The following is a 20836-nucleotide window of genomic DNA, read 5'->3' as shown; positions in this document are numbered from 1 at the left end:
AAGGTCGAATTTGGCATCAAAAGGCCAATCTGGCAATCCTTACAAAGGCCAATTTTTTATTTTTATTTATTTATTTTTTTTATTGCATTTTCACCCCAAACAAGGCACATTGCCACTTTGATGTAGGGGGCTACTATCAGGGACATAAGCTACAGGGGTACTATGTGAGGAGTTGAGCAGCAAGATATCGGTTCACGTTACACTTGAACTTCTGCATGTCAGTACAGTTGGGGAAGCAGGAACCTGGAAGGGAATTCCAAAGTAGCAATGTCAGAAATCGTCATTAAAAATTCGTAGTAAACACTGGAATATTAAGACTTGCTGTCTTTCGAAGCTTATAACTTCTTGAAAAATGTAATTCAAACCTTAATTTTTTTTTTTTAATTAACGGAGCAAAAACCAAATTTAAAAAAAATAACAGGTTTAATAGCAAATTATGCAGTATTTGTTTTTTTAAATTGGTTTTCTTTAAAAACGAAATTTTACTTTGATTATAAAATATATATAAATTCCAAAAAATCACTTACCTATAAAAAATATGGTGCTTCTACATTTTATCGCCAAAACTGGAGACGCCATTTTATTTTGAGCACCTGTCGATTAAAATCAGAGGGAGAAATCAGTATTTTGTTTAAAATGGCCGAAGTTAGAAATAAATAACAAAAAATTAAACTAGATAAACTTCCGAAAAGAACTATGAAAAAAAGTAAATAAAGTGAAAGAGAACATATATCCATAATTGTTTAATTGAGAATGTTGTAGTACTTACCAACAAAACAAACGCCCACGTGTTTGTGCCTTGTGTAGGCATGCGCGACAACAAAACTTGGGTTTTTATAAGCGGAAGTCTCGAGGTTGTCAGGAATCTCCGGGTGCATGCGCAAGAGGAGGGATTGAGAGAGTGGTATAAAAGGCAGGTCGAGTGAGAAGGTTGTTGTTGTTGTCATTGGACGTTACAGTGACGTGTGCATTAGCAGTTGATTAAGAAGTTTTTTTTTGTGTCAAGTCGTGCACCTCGGTGAAGGTGAAGGTCATAAGCTATTTCGGCGATTTCCTTTTGTCTCTTTTCCTGGACAACTATGGCTGGGGCAAAGTTTGATTTAAAACTGATACCCGAATTCGACGAATCCACTTTGTTGTCGACTGGGTCGAAAGGGTTGAGCTGATCTGCAACCTTTGTGAAGTAAAGGGGGTGCATACCGTGATTCTCCTGAGATTGGCTGGAGGTGCCCTGAGTGTATATCAGCAACTTAGTGCCGTGGAGAAGGCTGATGTTACCTCTATAAAAAATGCTTTATACAAGGCATTTGCCATGGATCCTTGCACAGCCTACAAAACATTTGCCTCTAGGAAGCTCATGCCAGGAGAAACCGTGGACGTCTTCTTCGCGGAGCTGAAGAAACTTGCAGTTCTATTTGGCAATGGAGTGTCAGAGCAAACACTGGCGTATGCGTTTGTGGCCGGCCTTCCCACCCATGTTAAGCAACTGTTGAGGGCTTCTACCAGCATATCTGTAACGCCCATGGAACATTTGTTGGAACGCGCTTGACCATTATCAGAGATGAGGAGGACCTGAGGGAACCGGTTGTAATGATGGTGCAGGCAGCCAAGACTAATGCTGAAAAGAGTCCCAGTTTGAGACCCACGACCAATGGGAGATGTTTCTGCTGCGGCCAGCGAGGCCATTTCGCAAGAAGTTGTACTAACAAGGGGCGGGGGCGCCCGCGCTGTTTCTAATGTGGTAGTTATGGACATTTATCCCAAAATTGTGCGGGAAATGCATCAGGGGGCAGGACGTCAGCGTCGCCCTGTTCTCTGGACAAGATTTAATTGAGGCGCAACCGACAATAAATGTGTACGTGGACCAAGTGCCTTGTTCAGCTCTTCTCGACTCCGGGTGCTCACACACCATCATGAGTGCCAAGTTGTGTCGAAACTGGACAAAGCAGAACATCAAAGTAACCACAATAGGTTGCAATACGCAAGCTTGCTGTGGAGCCGGAACTGTCAAAGTCCACACAGACTCTGGTGTGGCCGCAGACATTAATGTGCTGGTGATGCGAGGGGATTTGCTGGGATTCGATGTACTGTTGGGATATGATGCTATTAAGGCACTGGGGGGAGTTGTTATTGGAAGAGATGGGACTGTGCAGTTTTTGGAAACCCCAGTGTGTGCTGCAGTTCACATTGATCGGCTTGATTTTAAGGTGGACTACGACCATCACCAAAAAGCATGGACTGCAACGTGGAAGTGAACAGAAGGAAGGGCGCCAACCAAACTCAAGAATCGCATTGCAGAGTACTCGATACCCGACAAGGCCCGTAATGAATACGAGAAGGAGCTTGAGGCATGGATCCAGGATGGATGGCTGATCCCCTACCCCAACAAGCTGGGACCACCCAAGGGTTTGATTCCCTTAATGGCGGTAGTCCAGCATAACAAATCAAAAGTTCGTCTGGTGCTGGACTATCGTGAACTCAGTAGATACATTGAGACGTACACTGCCGATGCTAATGTGTGCACCAACAAGCTGAGAGAATGGCGCCAGAAGGGCTCCAATGTGTCTATAGTAGACTTGCGGAATGCTTATTTGCAGGTGCGAGTGGATGAGACATTGTGGCCATTCCAGACAGTGTTGTTCCGGGGTCAGAGATACTGCCTTACTCGACTTGGCTTTGGGCTGAATGTGGCACCGCAAATCATGAAGACCATTGTAAATGCAGTGTTGTCCCAGGAAAAGACCACTGAGGATGCAACATCAGCCTATATTGACGATGTGTACGTCAATGAAGATATACAATCTGCATCGCATGTCAGAGAAAAGTTAGCTCAATTCGGGTTGGAATGCAAGGATCCCGAAGGTCTGAGGGATGGAGCACGGGTATTAAGATTGGACGTCTGCGGGAAAGACGGTACCTTACGATGGAGGCGTGGCAGTGAGATTCCAAACATTCCTGATGTTATTACGCGGCAGACTATTTTTTCCTTGTGTGGGAAACTTATTGGTCACTTACCAGCGTGTGGCTGGCTCCGAGTAGCTGTGGGCGTCATCAAACGCAGGGCAAGTTTAGTAACTACAGGTTGGGATGATGTATCTGATGATGCTCTTCTAACTCTGATGACGACGGAAACCCTATAGAGAGTTGACAAGGAGGACCCTGCCTGTGGAGAATGGTGTGTCGATGGGGACACTGTGAATGTGTGGGTTGACGCTAGTTCTTTGGCATTGGGAGTGTTATTGGAGCCACGTGGAAACATAATTGAAGACGCGTGCTTGCTGCGACCCGTGAATGATGCTCAACACATCAACCTGGTGGAACTGGATGCTGTTGTGAAGGGTTTAAATCTGGCACTGCAATGGCAGTCAAAGAAATTGCACTTGTACACGGATTGTCTACCACTGGGTGTCCAACACTCTTTCGGGACGAACGAGAGTCCGCACTAAGGCAGCCAGTGAGATGTTAATCCGGCGGAGGCTAAATACCCTGAAGAGTCTGGTATCGGCGTATGACCTGTCGGTGAGTGTAACGCTCATGGCATCACACTGTAATCGTGCAGACCAACTAACCCGTGTGCCTCACAAATGGTATGAAGCTGTGAAGACAGGCGTGGAGTTCGCTGCTCGATCTTGCGCAGTTGGTGCGATTAGCTCATGCCAAATACAAAGAATTCATGTGCAGAGTGGACATCCATGTATCAAAAGTACTCTGTATTTTGCGAGGCGTGTGGACCCGGCAGTGACAAGGGCAGATGTCAGGTAGATCATCAAGCACTGTGAGGCATGCCAGTCTATCGATCCTGCACCTGAGCAATGGCAGAAGGGGCGATTGGAGGTTGAGCATGTGTGGCAACGAGTAGCGATGGATATTACCCATTACAGTGGTAAGCCCTTTCTAACGCTTATCGACTGTGGACCCACTCGTTTTGCGGTATGGCGGCAAATGACCAGGCAGGACTCAGCGAATGTTGTCCGCCAACTGTAATCTATCTTTTCTGAGCGAGGTGCGCCGGAAGAGATATTGACAGACAACGATGCTGCTTTTTGTAGCCACCAAGTTCGGCAGTTGTTGAATGAGTGAGGTGTCCGACTATGACTGCGATGTGCTCATGTGCCATCAGGGAATGGCATTGCTGAGAGGAGCCATCGCAGCATCAAGAGAATTGCTGCCAGAAAGCAATGCACCATTACGGAGGCCATGTATTGGTATAACATCACACTAAAGGATGGGAAGACACTAACAACAGCACCGGCCAATGCCATACACAAATACCGTGTTAGGATAAAGGGCATTGACACTGCCCAGCCAATCGACGAGGAGAGTCATGACAAATACAAGGTAGGGGATCCAGTTTGGGTAAGACCCCCTGGAAACCGGTGCACCACCAAGTTCAAGCGAGGACGAATATCTGGAGTGGTCAGCCAGCAGTCGGTCCTTGTTGATGGAACCCCACGCCATGTGCGCGATCTTCGCCCAGCTAGTGAAGTACATCCCACAACTATAGAGAGCGATGAATCATCAGATGATGAGTTGCTGATAAGTGAGGTTACCGAGCAAGAGAGTGGTAGTTGTAGTTCGTCTGATCAGGCAGGATCAGAACCAGAACCAGAACCAGAACCTGAATCCGAGATTGTAAATACCACCCTTCGCAGAAGCCAGCGAACTAAGAGGCCACCCCCAGAGTGCACTCTATGTGATCATCAGATCAGGGGGGAGTGTAGTACTTACCAACAAAAAAACCCCCACGTGTTTGTGCCTTGTGTAGGCATGCGCGACAACAAAACTTGGGTTTTTATAAGCGGAAGTCTCGAGGTTGTCAGGAATCTCCGGGTGCATGCGCAAGAGGAGGGATTGAGAGAGTGGTATAAAAGGCAGGTCGAGTGAGAAGGTTGTTGTTGTTGTCATTGGACGTTACAGTGACGCGTGCGTTAGCAGTTGATTAAGAAGTTGTTTTTTTTTGTGTCAAGTCGTGCACCTCGGTGAAGGTGAAGGTCATAAATGTTTCGATTTAATTAATGAAAACGGGAAAGTTTTTTTTTTAATTCAATTTTAGGTTAATTTATTTTTTCCAGAAGCAATCGTTATTCGTTCTCCAGTTTAATTTTTTGTCATTTATTTCATGCTTCGGCCATAGTTTAAAATAATGATTTCTCCCTTGGATTTTAACAGCAAGTGTGCAAAATAAAATGGTGTCTCCAGTTTCGGCGATAAAGTGTAGAAGTACCAAAAATACTATTCAATGTGTACTTTCATTGTACTGAATTTAATATATTTATACTTATATCCGATGTCCTTTTTAAATAAAATTCTTTTTTAAACAAGGATTCAAAAAAAAAACAAAAAAAACTCAGAGTTTTTCACTGTTCAAATAAAGGGAGACAAATCGCTGATTTTTTTCACGTTTATCTTCCGGTGGCTTCTAAACGCCACAATTAATATCTCTTTCTATTGCATGCTGTTAACCAAAATTAGTATTTTTAGGCCTCCGTAGTTGGAAAATGTACACATTCACTTATAAGTTTTTGCCGTTAAACAAAAAACCCAGTCGACCGATTTTTATTCTTTTAATGAAATACACGAGTTTTTGATTAATATATTTTATTTCTATTTTATCGAGTGATTTAAAAAAAATTTTTTTAAGTATCTAAAAAAAGAAAACATTGAATAAAATAGAAAAAGTTGTCATCAGCGTCCGATATTTACTTGACAATATAAGCATAACATGAGCTTTTATTTAAAAAAAAAAAAAAATTAATGTGGTTTTTAAAAAAAAAAAAGGTTTTACACTTTGGATTTTACAGGTAAATTTCCAAAAAACACTTTTTTTTTGTTTTAAATTAGAATATCTTATTTATTGCTCTTTTATCTTCAATTTGTGATATATAAAACTTTGGTGAGTAAATTAATTATTTAAAATGTGACTAGTTTTTACCTATGGGACACCTATTTCTTCACGCACAAGGCTAATGCGAACGTGTGGTTTTTACGTCATTCTGTCCATCCGTATTTCAAGACAAGAACAAACACTACTTCCGGCATTTCGCTAACACGTAACAATGCTTATGTAATGGCGGCTTTTTCAAATAGTTGTTTAAAAACATTCTTTTATTTAAAAAATACATGGAATTTAAAATATAAATATGGATAAATCAATGAAGAATGAAAGTACCCATTGAATAGTACGTTTTTATAGGTAAGTCATTTTTTGGAATTTATATATACATATATTTATCGAAGCAAGTTAAAATTTGTTCTTTTTTAAAGAAAACCCGATTTAAAAAACCAAATATTGCATAATTTGCTATTAAACCTGTTATCTTTTAAAAATTTGGTCTTTGCTCCTTTAATTGAAAAAAAAAATGACATTTTTCAAGTAGTTATAAGCTTGGAAAGATAGGAGATCAAATTATTCAATTTTTTATCACGCATTTTTTATGTTTTCTGACGCACCTAGTCATCCTCTAGTGTTCCTGCCATTTCTTTAGATATGTGTTCATTTGTTTTCCTGTCGTGTCTGTTATAGAGCATGATGTCATCAGCATAATACCCATCTCACAGACAATTTTGTCAGGCAGGTCATTTATGAATATTAGGAATAATAGACGTCCAAGGATAGACCCCTGAGGCACTCCCGCATTTATAGAATATTATTTAGATGTACGACTATCGAGGACAACCTGGATTTTTCTCTTATCTAAGAAGGATTTAATTATTCTTCCCGTGATACCGTATGATCTGATTTTCCTGAGAAGACCTTCAAATTTTCACAACGTTGGCGGCCTCAATTGTTGTACATTTAATCTAATAAAAAATGTTGAAAAAAATAATAAAAATTAAATTTTTCAGGTTTTATTTCAGTTTTAGGGTCTAATAATGTGTTTTATATAAAAATAAATAATTTTTATAAATTTTTGTCTGTCAAATAATTTACGCTGCTGAAATACACATTCCCCCCCCCCCTTTTTTTCTTGGGGTGGGGTGAGGAGTATTTATGCAGTATTACGACTATACTATCGTCGTAATCGTCCTGATGTTTTATGAAAAACGCTGAACGCCTTAACCTTAATACAAAAAAAAAAAAAAAAATTGAAGAAAATATTTGCTCTCTATTATTGGTTATCAAAAACAATCTAAATATTTATCTTGATTTGAACAAAAATTAATAGAAAAATCATGAAAACATTCTTAAAACAAATGTTTTGTTTTCTTTATTTTAAGTTTTGGTGACATCTCGTTGAACGCTAGGTAGTCAAAAAATGAGTGCTCATTTTACGTAAAATTTATGTTAAATTTTATGATTTTTCAAAATTTCTCCTTTCATATTATTTATAAAGGTCGTTTAAACATATAGTGCAAAAAAAAATAGAAAAACAAAAGATCATTTTTTTTTTTAGGGGTTAAACGATGCTGGGTCATGTCATAAAAATTTATCTAAATTTTTAAAAGTTTCATAAAAAATTATTCAATAAACAAATGGCAAGCATTTGCTAGAAACTTTTGTTCGGCACCTTCAGGGTTTTCCATAAACTGCCCGATTGGCTTTCGTTAAGAGTCACACATTTTATTTACGAAGTCATTCGGCGGAAGTTACGTCAGACAAATTTTAAGGTACGGATAACTACACTATAATCAAATATCAGGTATTGATAATTTTTTTTTTTTTTTTTTTTTATCACATCAACAAGGGGTTTTGTGGCGGCCGTAAACAGAATTTGTGTGAATTATTATACGGTTATTCTGCTCGGTTAATGTCGGCTCGTTATTTACGGAAAAACGGTTTATTAAACTGCCGAAGCATCTATTAAAAACTATACAATTTAGATAATTAAATATCTCCCTCCACAACAAAAGAGTGAAAAAACAAAAATATTTTTGTAAACCGCTTGTGAAAACTCGATCTTTTAGATCAATTAAAAATTAAAAAGCACTAAAAACTACATAACAATACAAAAAAATCAACCACTTTTTTTTTTTTAACTTCTTTTAAATGTCCGCTAAAGATTCCTCCGCGGTGTGACAAGTCACTTTGGTATTTATGAACTCACCGCCAACATGCGCCACAGTTTTAACCCCCGCTGTAATTAATTTAATTAATATCATCCTAACACAATGTAACTAATTTAATTTGATATTATCATCATAACTTTTTTACCATTTAAAAGAAGCTTCAAATAAACTAATATTTTTTAAATTTTACAGCGTACAAAAATAATGAAAATGCAAGAGAAAAATCATGTTTATATTATCGACGTTTTAGAACAACATTCCTACGTAGTGACGTTTTTGAAGCCATAGACATACCCATGATTAAAAAATCTAGCAAAAATCAAATAATAGTCATATTTTCCTGAAATTTTCGATATTTCTTCATTATTAAATAAACTTACATGATAAAAGTAGGTTTCGTTCAATATATTAGGGGAATTTTTTTTTTTTTTTTAGGTGTACTACATGTGATGAAAACTAAACAAAATAAATGTAGGTCGATAACAATTTCAAAATTTTTTTTAGGCTGAAAAGATGAAATAATTAAAAAATAGTTATTTTTATAAATATATAAAATCTCGTTTTTTATTTCACTTGCCTTAAAGTTGTAAATAAAATTGGACATAAACTCAATATAAAACATTTTTTCTTGATAATTTTTTTTATTTGAATTACAACAAAATCAATTCTAAAAGAAATTATTATTTTTAAAAAGCTTTAAATGATATTAAATTCAAATATTATGTGATATGAAGTTTAAACAAAATTCTTTTATAACAGGTTTCCAATATTAAAAAAATATATTCATATAATAGAATATATGATTCTTAGGACAATAAAAAAAATGTTTTGATTTTCTTTTGAAATGATAGAAGGTAATCGTTATTTTCTGGTGCTTTTCATCAAAAAGAACGGAGGCCTGTAAGCAGCATTATCTTTAGATACATAAGTGTCAACAGAAGACGTTAAAATTAATTTTGTTTTATTAACTCTCGTCTGTGTAGTTTGTTAATAAAAATCTATTTGTTTTGCAATGTAAATATGAAAATCCGATAGCAAAAAAATGTTACTTCCATTAACACTTAAGCACCGATGCCCATCCATAGAAATTGACTCAGAAAAACGAAATGATGACGTTGCTGTTATTAAGTAAAAGGATGACGTTTTACACTCGGCTGTGATGATACCTCCTAATGAACTCAGTTCATAAATATGAACTCAATTCATAAACATATTATTGGAAAAACCAGTTCATTGAACTGGTTTTTTCAATTTTTTTTTAAATTTTTCTAAATTAAAACAAAAAACAGTTCATAATATATTTTTTAAAAAGTTCATAAATATTTTGGTAATTGTGGCCTGGTAGACCAACATACACAAAACTTACTTTTAAAAAACTTGTTTTCTAGAGGTTATTTGTCCAAATTTGTAAAATTTTACTTGGTTTTACAATTGGTTTTAAAATTTTACCTTAATATTTTCTTTTAAAATGATGACTGTATGGGTTTTCGTGTATGCTGGAAACAAATATCTTATTTAAATTTTCCACAAATATGTAGTTTTCCGGATATTAAGCAATGTAATTCTTTGTTATAGGTGGTGGCCATTGTTGTACGCGCAAGCGCGTGCATATATATATTTAGTAAAAATAAAAAAATTAACTCTTCATTATCTTAAATTCATAACGTTTCTGTTTTGAACAAATATGGCCGCCACGTTACATAACTACACAAAACATGTGCACACCCGAAAACCTCTAGAAAAAAAAAGTTTTTGAAGGTAGGTTTTGTGTTGGTCTACTAGGCCGCAGTTACCCATATTTTTTTTATAACAGTATATTTTTATGTTTGATGTAAAAAAGAAAAAAAAAATTACCAACACCTGATATTTGATTTAAAAAAAAAAAAAAAAAAAAAAAAAAAAAGTGCATAAACATATTTTATCTTATAAAGATGATAATTTTGCTATAAACGTTCAAATAAAAACTGTTTGATATTTACTTAAGAAAAAAAAAGCTACATTTATATAGTGTTGGTCATCCATACCTTAAAATTTCTCTGACTTCACTTCTGCCAAATGGCTTTGTAAACATAGAAATGCGACTCTTAACGAAAGCCACACAATCTTAAATTTGCTTAACTTTTTTTATCAGTTACATGAAAACTAAGAAACACTTATTTACAAATTAATCTTAATTTCCTTTAAGGGTTTCCTTCCTTTTCATAATTCTAAATAAAGACAATTTAAGGCAAATGTGTATTTCAGCAGCGTAAATTATTTGACAGACAAAAATGTATAAAAATTATTTATTTTTATATAAAACATTATTAGACCCTAAGGCTGAAATAAAACCTGAAAAAATTTAATTTTTGGCCTTTTTTACGCTTTTGTGTGGAACCATGGTCCATACAAGAGCATAAAAAGGTCAAACTTGACCTCAAAAAAGGCCAATCTGACAATCCTTACAAAGACCAAATTTTCAAAATGTTGGCGGCCTCGATTGTTGTACATTTAGTCTAATAAAAAATGTTGAAAAAAATAATAAAAATTAAATTTTTGGGGGTTTTATTTTAGCCTTAGGGTTTAATAATGTGTTTTATAGAAAAATAAATAATTTTTATAAATTTTTGTCTGTCAAATAATTTACGCCACTGAAATACACATTTGCCAATTTAAATTAAGTTTATATGTTGTGATTTCATTTTTTAAATCTATTGAAATTTAACTTAAAATCTACAAATCTAAAATGCCTAAAGTTTAATATTTCTATAAAATTTTCAGAGGTGACGTTTTATTTTTTCTAGGTCACACTTCCATTTTTGTTTTTCAATATTTCTTTTCAAAACAATGTGCGTTTGTTTATGTTTTGATTTATTTTTTTTTTCTCGGCTGAGGTATGAATTTTTTTTTTTTTTTTTTCTCTCGGCTGAGGTATGAATTTTTTTTTTTTTAATTAGAAATTTCGGGTTTGTTTTACAATCTGCAGAGGTTCAAAAAATGGTAAAAAAATAAAACAAATTATTACCAAAGGCAAAATAAGTTACTCTCCTTCCTAGCTGGGTAGGTTTTTGGTGTTTTTACCTAATGTAAAATGTTTATTCAGCTTGAAAAACAAGCAGTGTCAACTGCTATGCGACCACAAGAAAAAAATAGCTGCAATATATTTGTTACGCTGCTATTTTTTTTTTTTTTTTTGGTGACAGAGTAAATTAATCCATCATATTTATTTTATTTTTGTAGATTAATTATTACTTTTTTTATTTTTCAGATATTGACTTTTCTGATTTTTACAGTTTAATTTTATTTAAAAAAATTTTTTCAGTAATATTCTATATGTTATATTTAATTTTATTTTAAAAAAATTTCAGTAATATTCTATATGTCATATTTAATTTTATTTAAAAAAATTTTTCAGTAATATTCTGTATGTCATATTTAATTTTATTTTATAAAAAAAAAAACGCTTGGATTTTATTTTTATTTATTGCAAAACAAAACTCCATTAGCACTACCACTTACCTTGAGTCCAGGTGAGAGTATTTTTAAGAAACACCTGATTTTATTTGTTAATTATTTTTTGCAAAAGAAAAAAGCAATCCACAAAGAATTATAAAAATTAATGTGGTGGATTAATTTACCCAGTCATTGTTTAGAAAATCAGAACTAGTTGCTAAAATGTGGAAGCCATAGTTTCTTGACCCATGTAATTTTGTGAAAAGATGATTAATTAAATAGCTCATTTTTAAAAAAATTTTTAAGCTGAACGTCTTAACATTAAAATCAGTTAAAGTTACTTCTGCATTTTAGCTTTCCTTTTTTATTTTTGAAAAAGTTTGAGTCGGTGCAAGGTGTGGATAAATTAAAAAATTCAGTACACAAGGTTAAGATGCCGAACTTGGTTTAGGTAAATATGGAACGGAAATCACTAAGCATGAAACAAAATACGAAACCATATGGAAACACTTCTTGTTTTATCATGAAACAATAAAAAGTATGTGAAAGTGAATTGGAAGTTTTACGTTTTAGAAGTTGCTTTTAGGATTAATCAAGTTTATTAACACATTCACTATCCAATGTTTGAAATGATGTATGTGTGTGTGTTTTTTTTTTTTAATTTTAAACGTGATATTCGTTCGCAATACACCTGAATACACCTCGGATAGCTTTAAAAAGCAACTTCTAAAAGGTAAGAATTCCGGTGGTCAACCAGCACACTTTCATTTTTATATGGAAATAATTTAAAATTTTCACAAATTTTGTCACAAATAATGTATCATAAAACAAAGCTATTTTCAATTGAATTACAAAACCGAAATTAAAGCTTATTTTTTGTTGTTTCATGATAGCACAAGAAGTGTTAAAACTAAAATATTTTTTGAAATATATTATTTTTATATGATTTCGTATTTCGTTTCATGTTTACTGACTTCTGTTCTGTTCCATATTTAGTCAAACCAAGTCCTAGTAGAGCCAATAAAATGAAAAAGTGATAAAAAAAACAAATATATAATAAATGTTACGAAGGCAAGTTATTCTTCTATTTACCTGGATAAACTTATTTGTGTTTGAACTTATTTTAAAGGGTTTATTTGCACAAATATTGCTGATAATCGCTGAAAAATAAAAAAATTGAACAAAATACCCATAAAAACCCACCCAGGAATGTCACGATGACATCAAATACTATTTTTGGAATTATTAAAACTACCTCCTGGGACAAAGAAAGTGCTTATTTTGCTTCCGGTAGTATAAACTCAATTTTTTACATAGCCTACTGTGAAGAAATCCACAGAGATGAAAGACCCTCAAGAAGCTTGAGTGGATTTCTCTAATTGCATAAGTGGTGCGCCTTTACGTGCTATCAGGGCTTGTAGAGGTCTTCTCCAAGAAGTCTATTTTTCTTGACTGTAGCAAATCAAGAATTTAGAAGAATAGCAATTTTTCTTTTTACTGTTATTAGTTGAAAATCTCTTCTAAAGTCTATGACAGGAATTGAGTTGAATCTGTAATTTCTTTTACAAATTCCACACAATGGAGATTCATTCACAGAAAGTATGAGTTTCCTATAATGCTTTCTGCAGGAATAAGGTGGGAAAAAAAAAACCACCCTTGAATTAAAGACGAATCTAAAATGTCTTGTCAAAACATAACTGGAAATTAAATTTAACGTGCCATTTCAAAATGAGACAATGCACGCCAAACATGCATATCAAAAAAATGGAAAAAAAACGTTCAAACGTAACTCTTGAAATGCAACAGCGGAAGTGTTCCAGGCAATGTGAATTCCAACACTACTTTCTGTTCAAATATAACGCCATCTTGTAAAAGCTTTGATTATTCTAGCATATTTACTCATTTTAAACATGATTTTTCTTCAGATTTCATGTGTAATACTAAATGCATTTTAACTCAAAGTGGTACATCATATAATAATAATAATAAAAACAACACAAAACCATTTTATCATTTTGTTTTGGACGACGATTTTATTATTTACTTTTTGTTTTTTATATCAACTCAAAGTTTTAGAGGGGTGGGCAAGATTTATACCTTAGCCGTTTTGTTTTCATTTTTTTATTTCTTGTTTCTATGGTTATTATTTATTGTTTTTATGTTGAATATAGTATTATTGTAGATGAAGACTCTCGGCTATCCCCTCCCACACACATAGAAAAGAAATAAGATTCTACATTTTTAGGCAATTACATGAAAATCTTAAAAGAAAGTGAAAGGCAGACAAAAAAAAACAAAACAATTATTTTAAAATCTGAAGTGTAAAATCAGTTTTGCATATAAATTTAACAGAAAATGATCACCCACTTCCTAAATAAATAACATTTAAACGACATGTAAGCATTTTACTTAAACCTTAGATTCAACCATGTTGCTGTTCGAACTTAGGATTAAGGGAAGGTTAGGGTTTGGATGAGGAGGCACTGGTGAACAATATGGCGTAATTGTTTTAATTTGATTACTAATTTTTTTGCAAAAAAAAATTGCCATACCTCCCACAAAACATAATTTATTAAAATTTTGTTTATATACCTTTTAAACGCTATCTGGTTAGACAAAACTGATCTCTCATTCTAAATTAATATTTTAAGTGTTCACATGTGATTGCCTAAAAAGTAGAATATAATTTTTGTGTGTGAATGTGTAGAGGAGGGTGATTTATCTGAGAATGTTAATTTAGAAATTTTCCTTGCATTCTATTTCTATTTTTTTTTTTTTTTTTTTTTTTTTTAGTTCGCATATTAATGTTAGAGAAATCTTTGGAAAAAAAATTCTGCTCAGTATTATTTTCAAACCTTTTATTGCATAAAATCATATTTAATATATTAAAGAAATTTAATTTTATAGAAGACAATACAATGCAGAGGTGTAACGGATAGACGCAAACTGAAAAGTTAAGATATAATGGTGGAATAAGCTGTGCAGATTCACCTTTTAATACAGTGTGTGTGTATATATATATGTGTGTGTGTATGTTCTTACTTGCATTAGCATGGTTTTGGCATCACCGAGTCAGTTTGGCCAGCTTTTTCCTACAAGCTCACCGCCACGTCCCAAATACTGGCTGACCAGTCAAGGCGATCCAAGACTGTTTCCATTATGAGTGCAAGCCATTTGAGGTTTCAACAGTGAACCCTGTAAAGGTGAGAGCCTAGAATCTGTTCAATATCCTGAGCTAGGTTTTGAGTTGGCCATTACGATGTTTTTTCCAGCCTGGTGGTGGTGCTGGGTCAATGACTTCACAGATAAAGTCACTTAGGTGTCATCGAAGGGTGTGGCCGAATCAACAAAGGTGTGTAACCAGAAGAGATTTTTAGGGCGAATGAATTTTGTAGCAAGTGCAAATTGTAGTGTTGGGAGTAAACTGTTGCCAGCAGACATGGAGAATACAGCATAGGCAGTGATGATTAACCTCTTCCAGGGTTTCCGTGTTCAGGACAACCAGTTGTTTTTCAGTTGGAAGAAAACTTACCATCAGTAACTCTGTCTTATTGGTGTTTATCTTCATGCCAATCTTTGGAACATAAGATTGCATCTTGTCAGTGGTTGATTGAATGTCAACAAAGCTTTTACCCAATATGCCGATATCAGCGTAGTCGATATCATAACTTACTGTTACACCATGAAAGTTGGCCAGGGTATTTGATGTGATCCAGTTGATGGTGTAATTAAAGAGTGCAGAAAAGAGGATGCATTCTTGTTGGATACTAGAGTGAATGTCAAAGAAGCATGGTTCCTGACCAAGTATTCTTTGGAGAGTGAAAATCTGGTCAGTATATCCTCGGCCTAGGTGAAATCAGCATTGGTTTGGCCTTGTCCATATGTCTGTTTTTATAACCGTTTCCACAGAATGGTAACAAAGATTTATGCATTGATATCGATAAGGCCGATACCATGATAATTACTTCAACAGCATTTATCACCTTTCTTGTAAAAAGAAATTAGTATGGCATCGCTCCAGTCGTAAGGGAGTTTTTCAGTTTCCCAGACTTGGTTGAAGATTTAGCAGAGGGTTGAGACTATGTTTGAAGAATGTTCCATGATTTCAAATGAAAGGCTATCTTCTCCAGCCATCTTATTGTTTTTCAGATTTTTTGATGGTGTCCAAGATTTTATCAGTAATGTGTGTATACATGTGTGATGGGATAATAATATATTATTAATAACAGTTATAAACCATAGAAGAAACAGTTGGAACCTGAGGGGTTTCATGATCGATCAAAGAATACTGTACAGCTTCTTGGTATCGCCTACTGATGAGCCTTGCTCCATGTTTTCAGCAGTTTTTGGCCAGTAAATGTGATTGGCTCTTGCAAAGCAGGCAGTTTAACAATGCAATTGGTGAGAGTCCTCAGAGCTGGAACATTAAGCTTATTTTCAGTTTGCAAGCTCAATTATCCAGTCTGATATCCGATCTTTGACATGTAGTTGGATGGCAGATTGTAATATGTCAGGACATATACCTTTGTCAGACATGTGTTCAACTTTCAAACATGTATATTAAAAATTGAGCAATTGTGCAGAAATTGGAAATTAATTTTATTAGTTTTAAAGTTATATTATTTAAACCTAATAATATAAGCCTTGTGTTGGTCTGCAATATTATTTATTTTATTTTAGTTATCTTTTGTGTACTTATTTGTTTAAGTTTTTAATGTTTTTTGTTGACAATAAAAAACAAACATTTGTCAACAAAAATTGTGATAAGTTTTATGCAATACAATGTTTTGAAACAATATCAAGTGTCTTTTTTTTTCTTTTTTTTTCTTTTTTTTTATAATTCCCTGTAGAGTTAATGTTAAATCTTTGTTCCTCAAATTTTCAAATGCATTTCTTTTTTTATGTCAGTATTTTTCTTAAATTATTTAGAGCTTCGATATGGAGAATGGGTAATTGGGTGGGCTTCATTTAATTAGGTGGTCCCTCGGGGCGGGGGCAGGTTTGAGTCCTGTATGCATTTAATTTTTCACTTTTTTCTCCATTTATTCTCAATTTCAAAAATTAATATCACTGTTTATTTAATGGTATTACCTATGCAAAATACTTTATCACTGTTTATTTAATGGTATTACCTATGCAAAATACTTTATAGTCAAAGGGAAAACAATGTTAAATGTCTCACATTCTGAAATTATAGATTTCAATTGCACCTTATAAAGATATTAATAAAAAAATAATTATTCAATTTCTAAAATTTAATTCTGATTATTAGGATAATAATCCTCAGTAATTTAAAAAAGATAAAAAGCCAGCAGCACTCACTCTTAGGGAGGTTGAATCCTAAGGAATATCATATTCACAAGTGGTCCCTAATCGCATGGAGAGATGACGATATAAGGTTTTTGCAGTTTTTGCAAAGAGTGTTGGCATTCTCCTACATGCACTGCCTGGTATTCCTAAATGGTCACCCACCTGATAATGACCAGACTCGATGTTGCTTAACTTCAGTGATCTAACCAGAACCGGCATGTCAATGTGATTGTGTCATATATGAGTTATGACATTGTCAAGTATGGTCTTAGGTGATGATCACTGCAACAACTACAACTGTGTGTACAGAGTAGATTTGGTTCAAGGTTTGCTCTTTGCTATGTTCTGTCTATACCCACGTATATCAACAAGCTAACTTCATAAAGAATATGGCTATTCATTATATACATTCGCTCTGAAGTGTATTTACAATGTTTTTATTATAAGCTAAGAAATCAAATACATGTATAAATATGCTGACAAAATTATTGCTATCATAAAAAAAAATCAAACTTTATTCCAATGATATTTCTCTTATGAATACATTTCGCTACGAGATGATGAAAGTGATCTTTTTAATTAACATCGATACATTGAACGCAATTGTATACATTTGTGAAGAAAATATATTTTTGCAATCCAACAAAATTTTGTACAAATAAACTTCAGTCTATGACTGACTTGTTCACCAAGTTTCACTCACGAATTTCCAACAGTTTTTGTTATTGTTTACAATATTTAAAGCTAAATCACAATTCATTATTATTCTTAGCAAGCAATTCTGAGTAAAAATATTTTTTAACTATACAAATGAGGGTGGATATTATTGTCTTTTTTTTTTTTTTGCAGTTTTTTTGCAGTTTTTTTTCATAATACTAGACTTGTATAGCATCAAATTAAAATCTTATTTACTGTAGTTACTGAGGATTGTTATCCAAACAAGCTTTATAAATTTGAGAAGTGATAACTGACTGTCTTAGATTGGATTTTTTTTTCTTCTTATACATAAACACTTGAAATGGTGAAATCGCATTTCTAACAGCTTTCTCACCCTTTGGTAGTCATATCATCAAAACGTTTAACATGTCACTCTGATATAAAAAACAAACAAAAACTAGTTGTTGATTTTTTTGTTTATTAACCTATATATATCTATATTATATATATTACTAATGTCCACATGCATTTAACATTGCATAACATCGACCCTTATTTGTATGCTCATTGTCCCCAGTAATGGATATTTCAAAGACATCGTCTGTTTAATTGCGATAAGAAAAATGTTCAACGCTAAAGACAACCCCAACCCTAATCCTAAAGAAAATTCGTCCGAGACTGAAGGTAAGAACAACTCATTTGTTTTTCTTGAAAAAAAAAAAATGTGAGCGTCAATTGAGCTTTCTTGAAACTTTCGCAGTTGTCTTTTCTTGGTTTTGAAAAACATGGTGACTTTATTAATACCTGCATGCGTGTATGTGTTTCTTGGGGAATTGGATATTGCTACCTTGCACAGTTTGAGATAGCCCTTTGGCATGGTGTAGAACTTGTAAGCCTGCCCTGAAAATATTGTGTGAGGTTCTGCTATTTCTTATTTAGTATTAAATCCTGTTGATACATCAGTCATTAGATTACTAACATTCAGCTTCATTACTATTTAGATTGGTGACAAATTAAAAAATTTTAAATTTTTTTTTTAGGGAGATTACATTAGATGATTTAGGAAAGTAGACAGTGAACCTTGGGTTTACTTTTGGCAGCTTTCTAACTCTTGCTTTTCTTATTTTGTCTTTGAGTCTTCACAATCCATGAATGATATTTCTGATAAAGGGAAGGGGGATAGAATTTCTGTTTTCTAGGTTGGAATCTATCCATCTAACGTTTATCATTGGCCAGTTTTTAACTTTGAAGTAGTAGTTTTTTATTTATTTTATTTTATTTTATTTATTTATTTTTTTTTTTTACTTCTATACATTTAATGGCTTTATGCTTTGTTTGCATGGAGCAATTTCCATAAAGTAAACATAAAAATAAATTTAAAAATTATTTTAGATTAGAGTGGGGATCACTTTCACATATAAATTTCATGCTAAATGATCACTCGCTTTTGATCAGCTTGGTTTGTAGTGATGACCCTATTATGGACTAGATAGCGTTTTTAAGGACATGATTTCTGAATGAGTATCTGCCTTGCAGGGAAATATAGCAAGAAACTGACTAGCATCCTATCACAGGGAAGTTCAGGCTATCTGTTCTACTTAACGCTATAGAACCAGAGATGAGCATCAGTACTTTGAAGGAGGCTTTACTATGCTGTATAATGTGATGCAACCATCAATTAAATGCGTTTCAGCATAGCAATAATATGTGATGGTGTGGCCTGCTTCTTTTTTTTTTTTTTTTTTTTTTGAAAGACTTATCATTCGGTCACATTGAAATGAACATATCTGGACTGACCTTTATTATTGTATATAGACATATTTATTTTCTAGAACAATAAAATTTCTAACTATTTAAGAAATTTTAAATAAATGTGGTATTATGGTGATTGATGATTCGGTACTCTTGCATAATTTGACCCAAATTCTTGTGAATTCCCGTCAAGCATGGATCGGGTGAAACCGGCAATCATCGGTGTCAGCCGCAAGCATTGTTCGAATGTTGAAATGCTAACTCAGCTTTTTATTTTATTTATTTAATTTTTTTTCTGTTATGTTTTGAGTAATTTTTAAGGTGATAATAAGGAGGCGGGGGTGACTTTTTATTTTCTGATTAGCTACTTATTTTTTTTTTAAATTGAATTTTTTGGGAGTTTGATTAGCCAATGAAAAAGTGCTATCTAAATGGAAGCAGACGACATTCGAATTGGAAGAAAGCGATTAAACAAACAAAAAAAAAAAAAGAAAAGCTGACAAACAAATATATTTTCAAACTCGCCAAACAGAAAAATGATAGGCAAGAAAATAAATCTATAGTTGTTAGAAAAACAAATGAAAACATCGATGCAGACAACAATCTCATATTGTCAGGAGAAGAAATTGCTGTCCCCCAAAAATAAGGTGCAACAAACACAAAAAAGATTGTGTTCAAAGGATGGTTTCTCCTGGAGATGTACAAATGGACAGTGCCACCAAAAGAACTTGACTGAACAACAAGTCTTGAAAAAAAAGAAAAAAAAAGTACTCATGCACGTAATGATCCGTGCTGAAATAATATTATTATTATTTAAAAAGCCATTCTTAACATGGGGAGGGGAGGGTGTTTTTTACCTTACAATTGAATAAAAAGCATATCATAAAACTTTAAGATGCTAATGCACTTTATCCGCTATTTTTAAATCATATTTCCAAGTTTAATTAAAGTTTTGTTTTTTATTCAATTGTAAAGTTAAAGTACAGAATCGGTACAAAATACCTTCCCCTCCCCATGTTAAGAATGGCTTTTTAAATAATAACGTTATTATTTCAGCACGGATCATTAAGTGCATGAGTACCAACTTTAATTAAACTTGGAAATATGATTTAAAAAATAGTGCGGATCAGTAAGTGCATTAGCACCGAAAAAAAAAATATGGTTACAAAAAAAGAAGAAAAAAACAAACAAAAAACTTGTACCTACACCTAATAATTATACGGTTAAAAAATCTTTTCTTGGAGAAAAAAAAAACAAACAAACTTTCTGTTGATAAATATTTTGCAAAAAAAAAAAAAAAAAATTAAATACTAAAATGAAATAAAAATATTTTCATTTTTCAAGGTAGTTTTTAATTATTTGCATTTTTTCCAGGTTTTTTTTTTTTTTTTTTTTTCCCATTAGTCTGTGTCTGTTACGATGCGCTCGGCTGACACCGATAATTGCCGATCTCACCGATCCATGCTTGATGGGAATTCACAAGAATTTGTGCCAAATTATGCAAGAGTACCGATGATTCTAATTAAGAGTAGACATTTTATAGTTATCATAAACATTTTCTTCACACTTTTGATGGCCTTATGTCTTGTTTAAAATGTAAATTTGTTATATTTTCTGCAAATATTGCAAAGTGTAATATCTCTTCTGATGCTACACTTCTGTCCTTGGTCAATGAAGA

General features: G+C 33.4%; 1 protein-coding gene across 1 annotated transcript in view; it reads left to right on the top strand.

The window, feature by feature from the left end:
• LOC145292987 (transcriptional adapter 3-like) overlaps positions 1 to 20836 on the top strand; it is a 63963-nt gene that overhangs the window by 2071 nt on the left and 41056 nt on the right. The window contains exon 2 of the mRNA XM_080139231.1: positions 17984 to 18090. Within this exon, the coding sequence (XP_079995357.1) occupies positions 17984 to 18090 (107 nt within the window). The remainder of the gene's footprint in view (positions 1 to 17983; positions 18091 to 20836) is intronic.

This window comes from Euprymna scolopes, chromosome 14 (genome assembly GCF_053919585.1).
Source record: "Euprymna scolopes isolate OS-2025 chromosome 14, ASM5391958v1, whole genome shotgun sequence".
NCBI classification, from domain to species: domain Eukaryota; kingdom Metazoa; phylum Mollusca; class Cephalopoda; order Sepiida; family Sepiolidae; genus Euprymna; species Euprymna scolopes.
The sequence above is the reverse complement of the archived record's forward strand: the minus strand, read 5'-3'. Positions and strand labels throughout refer to the sequence as shown.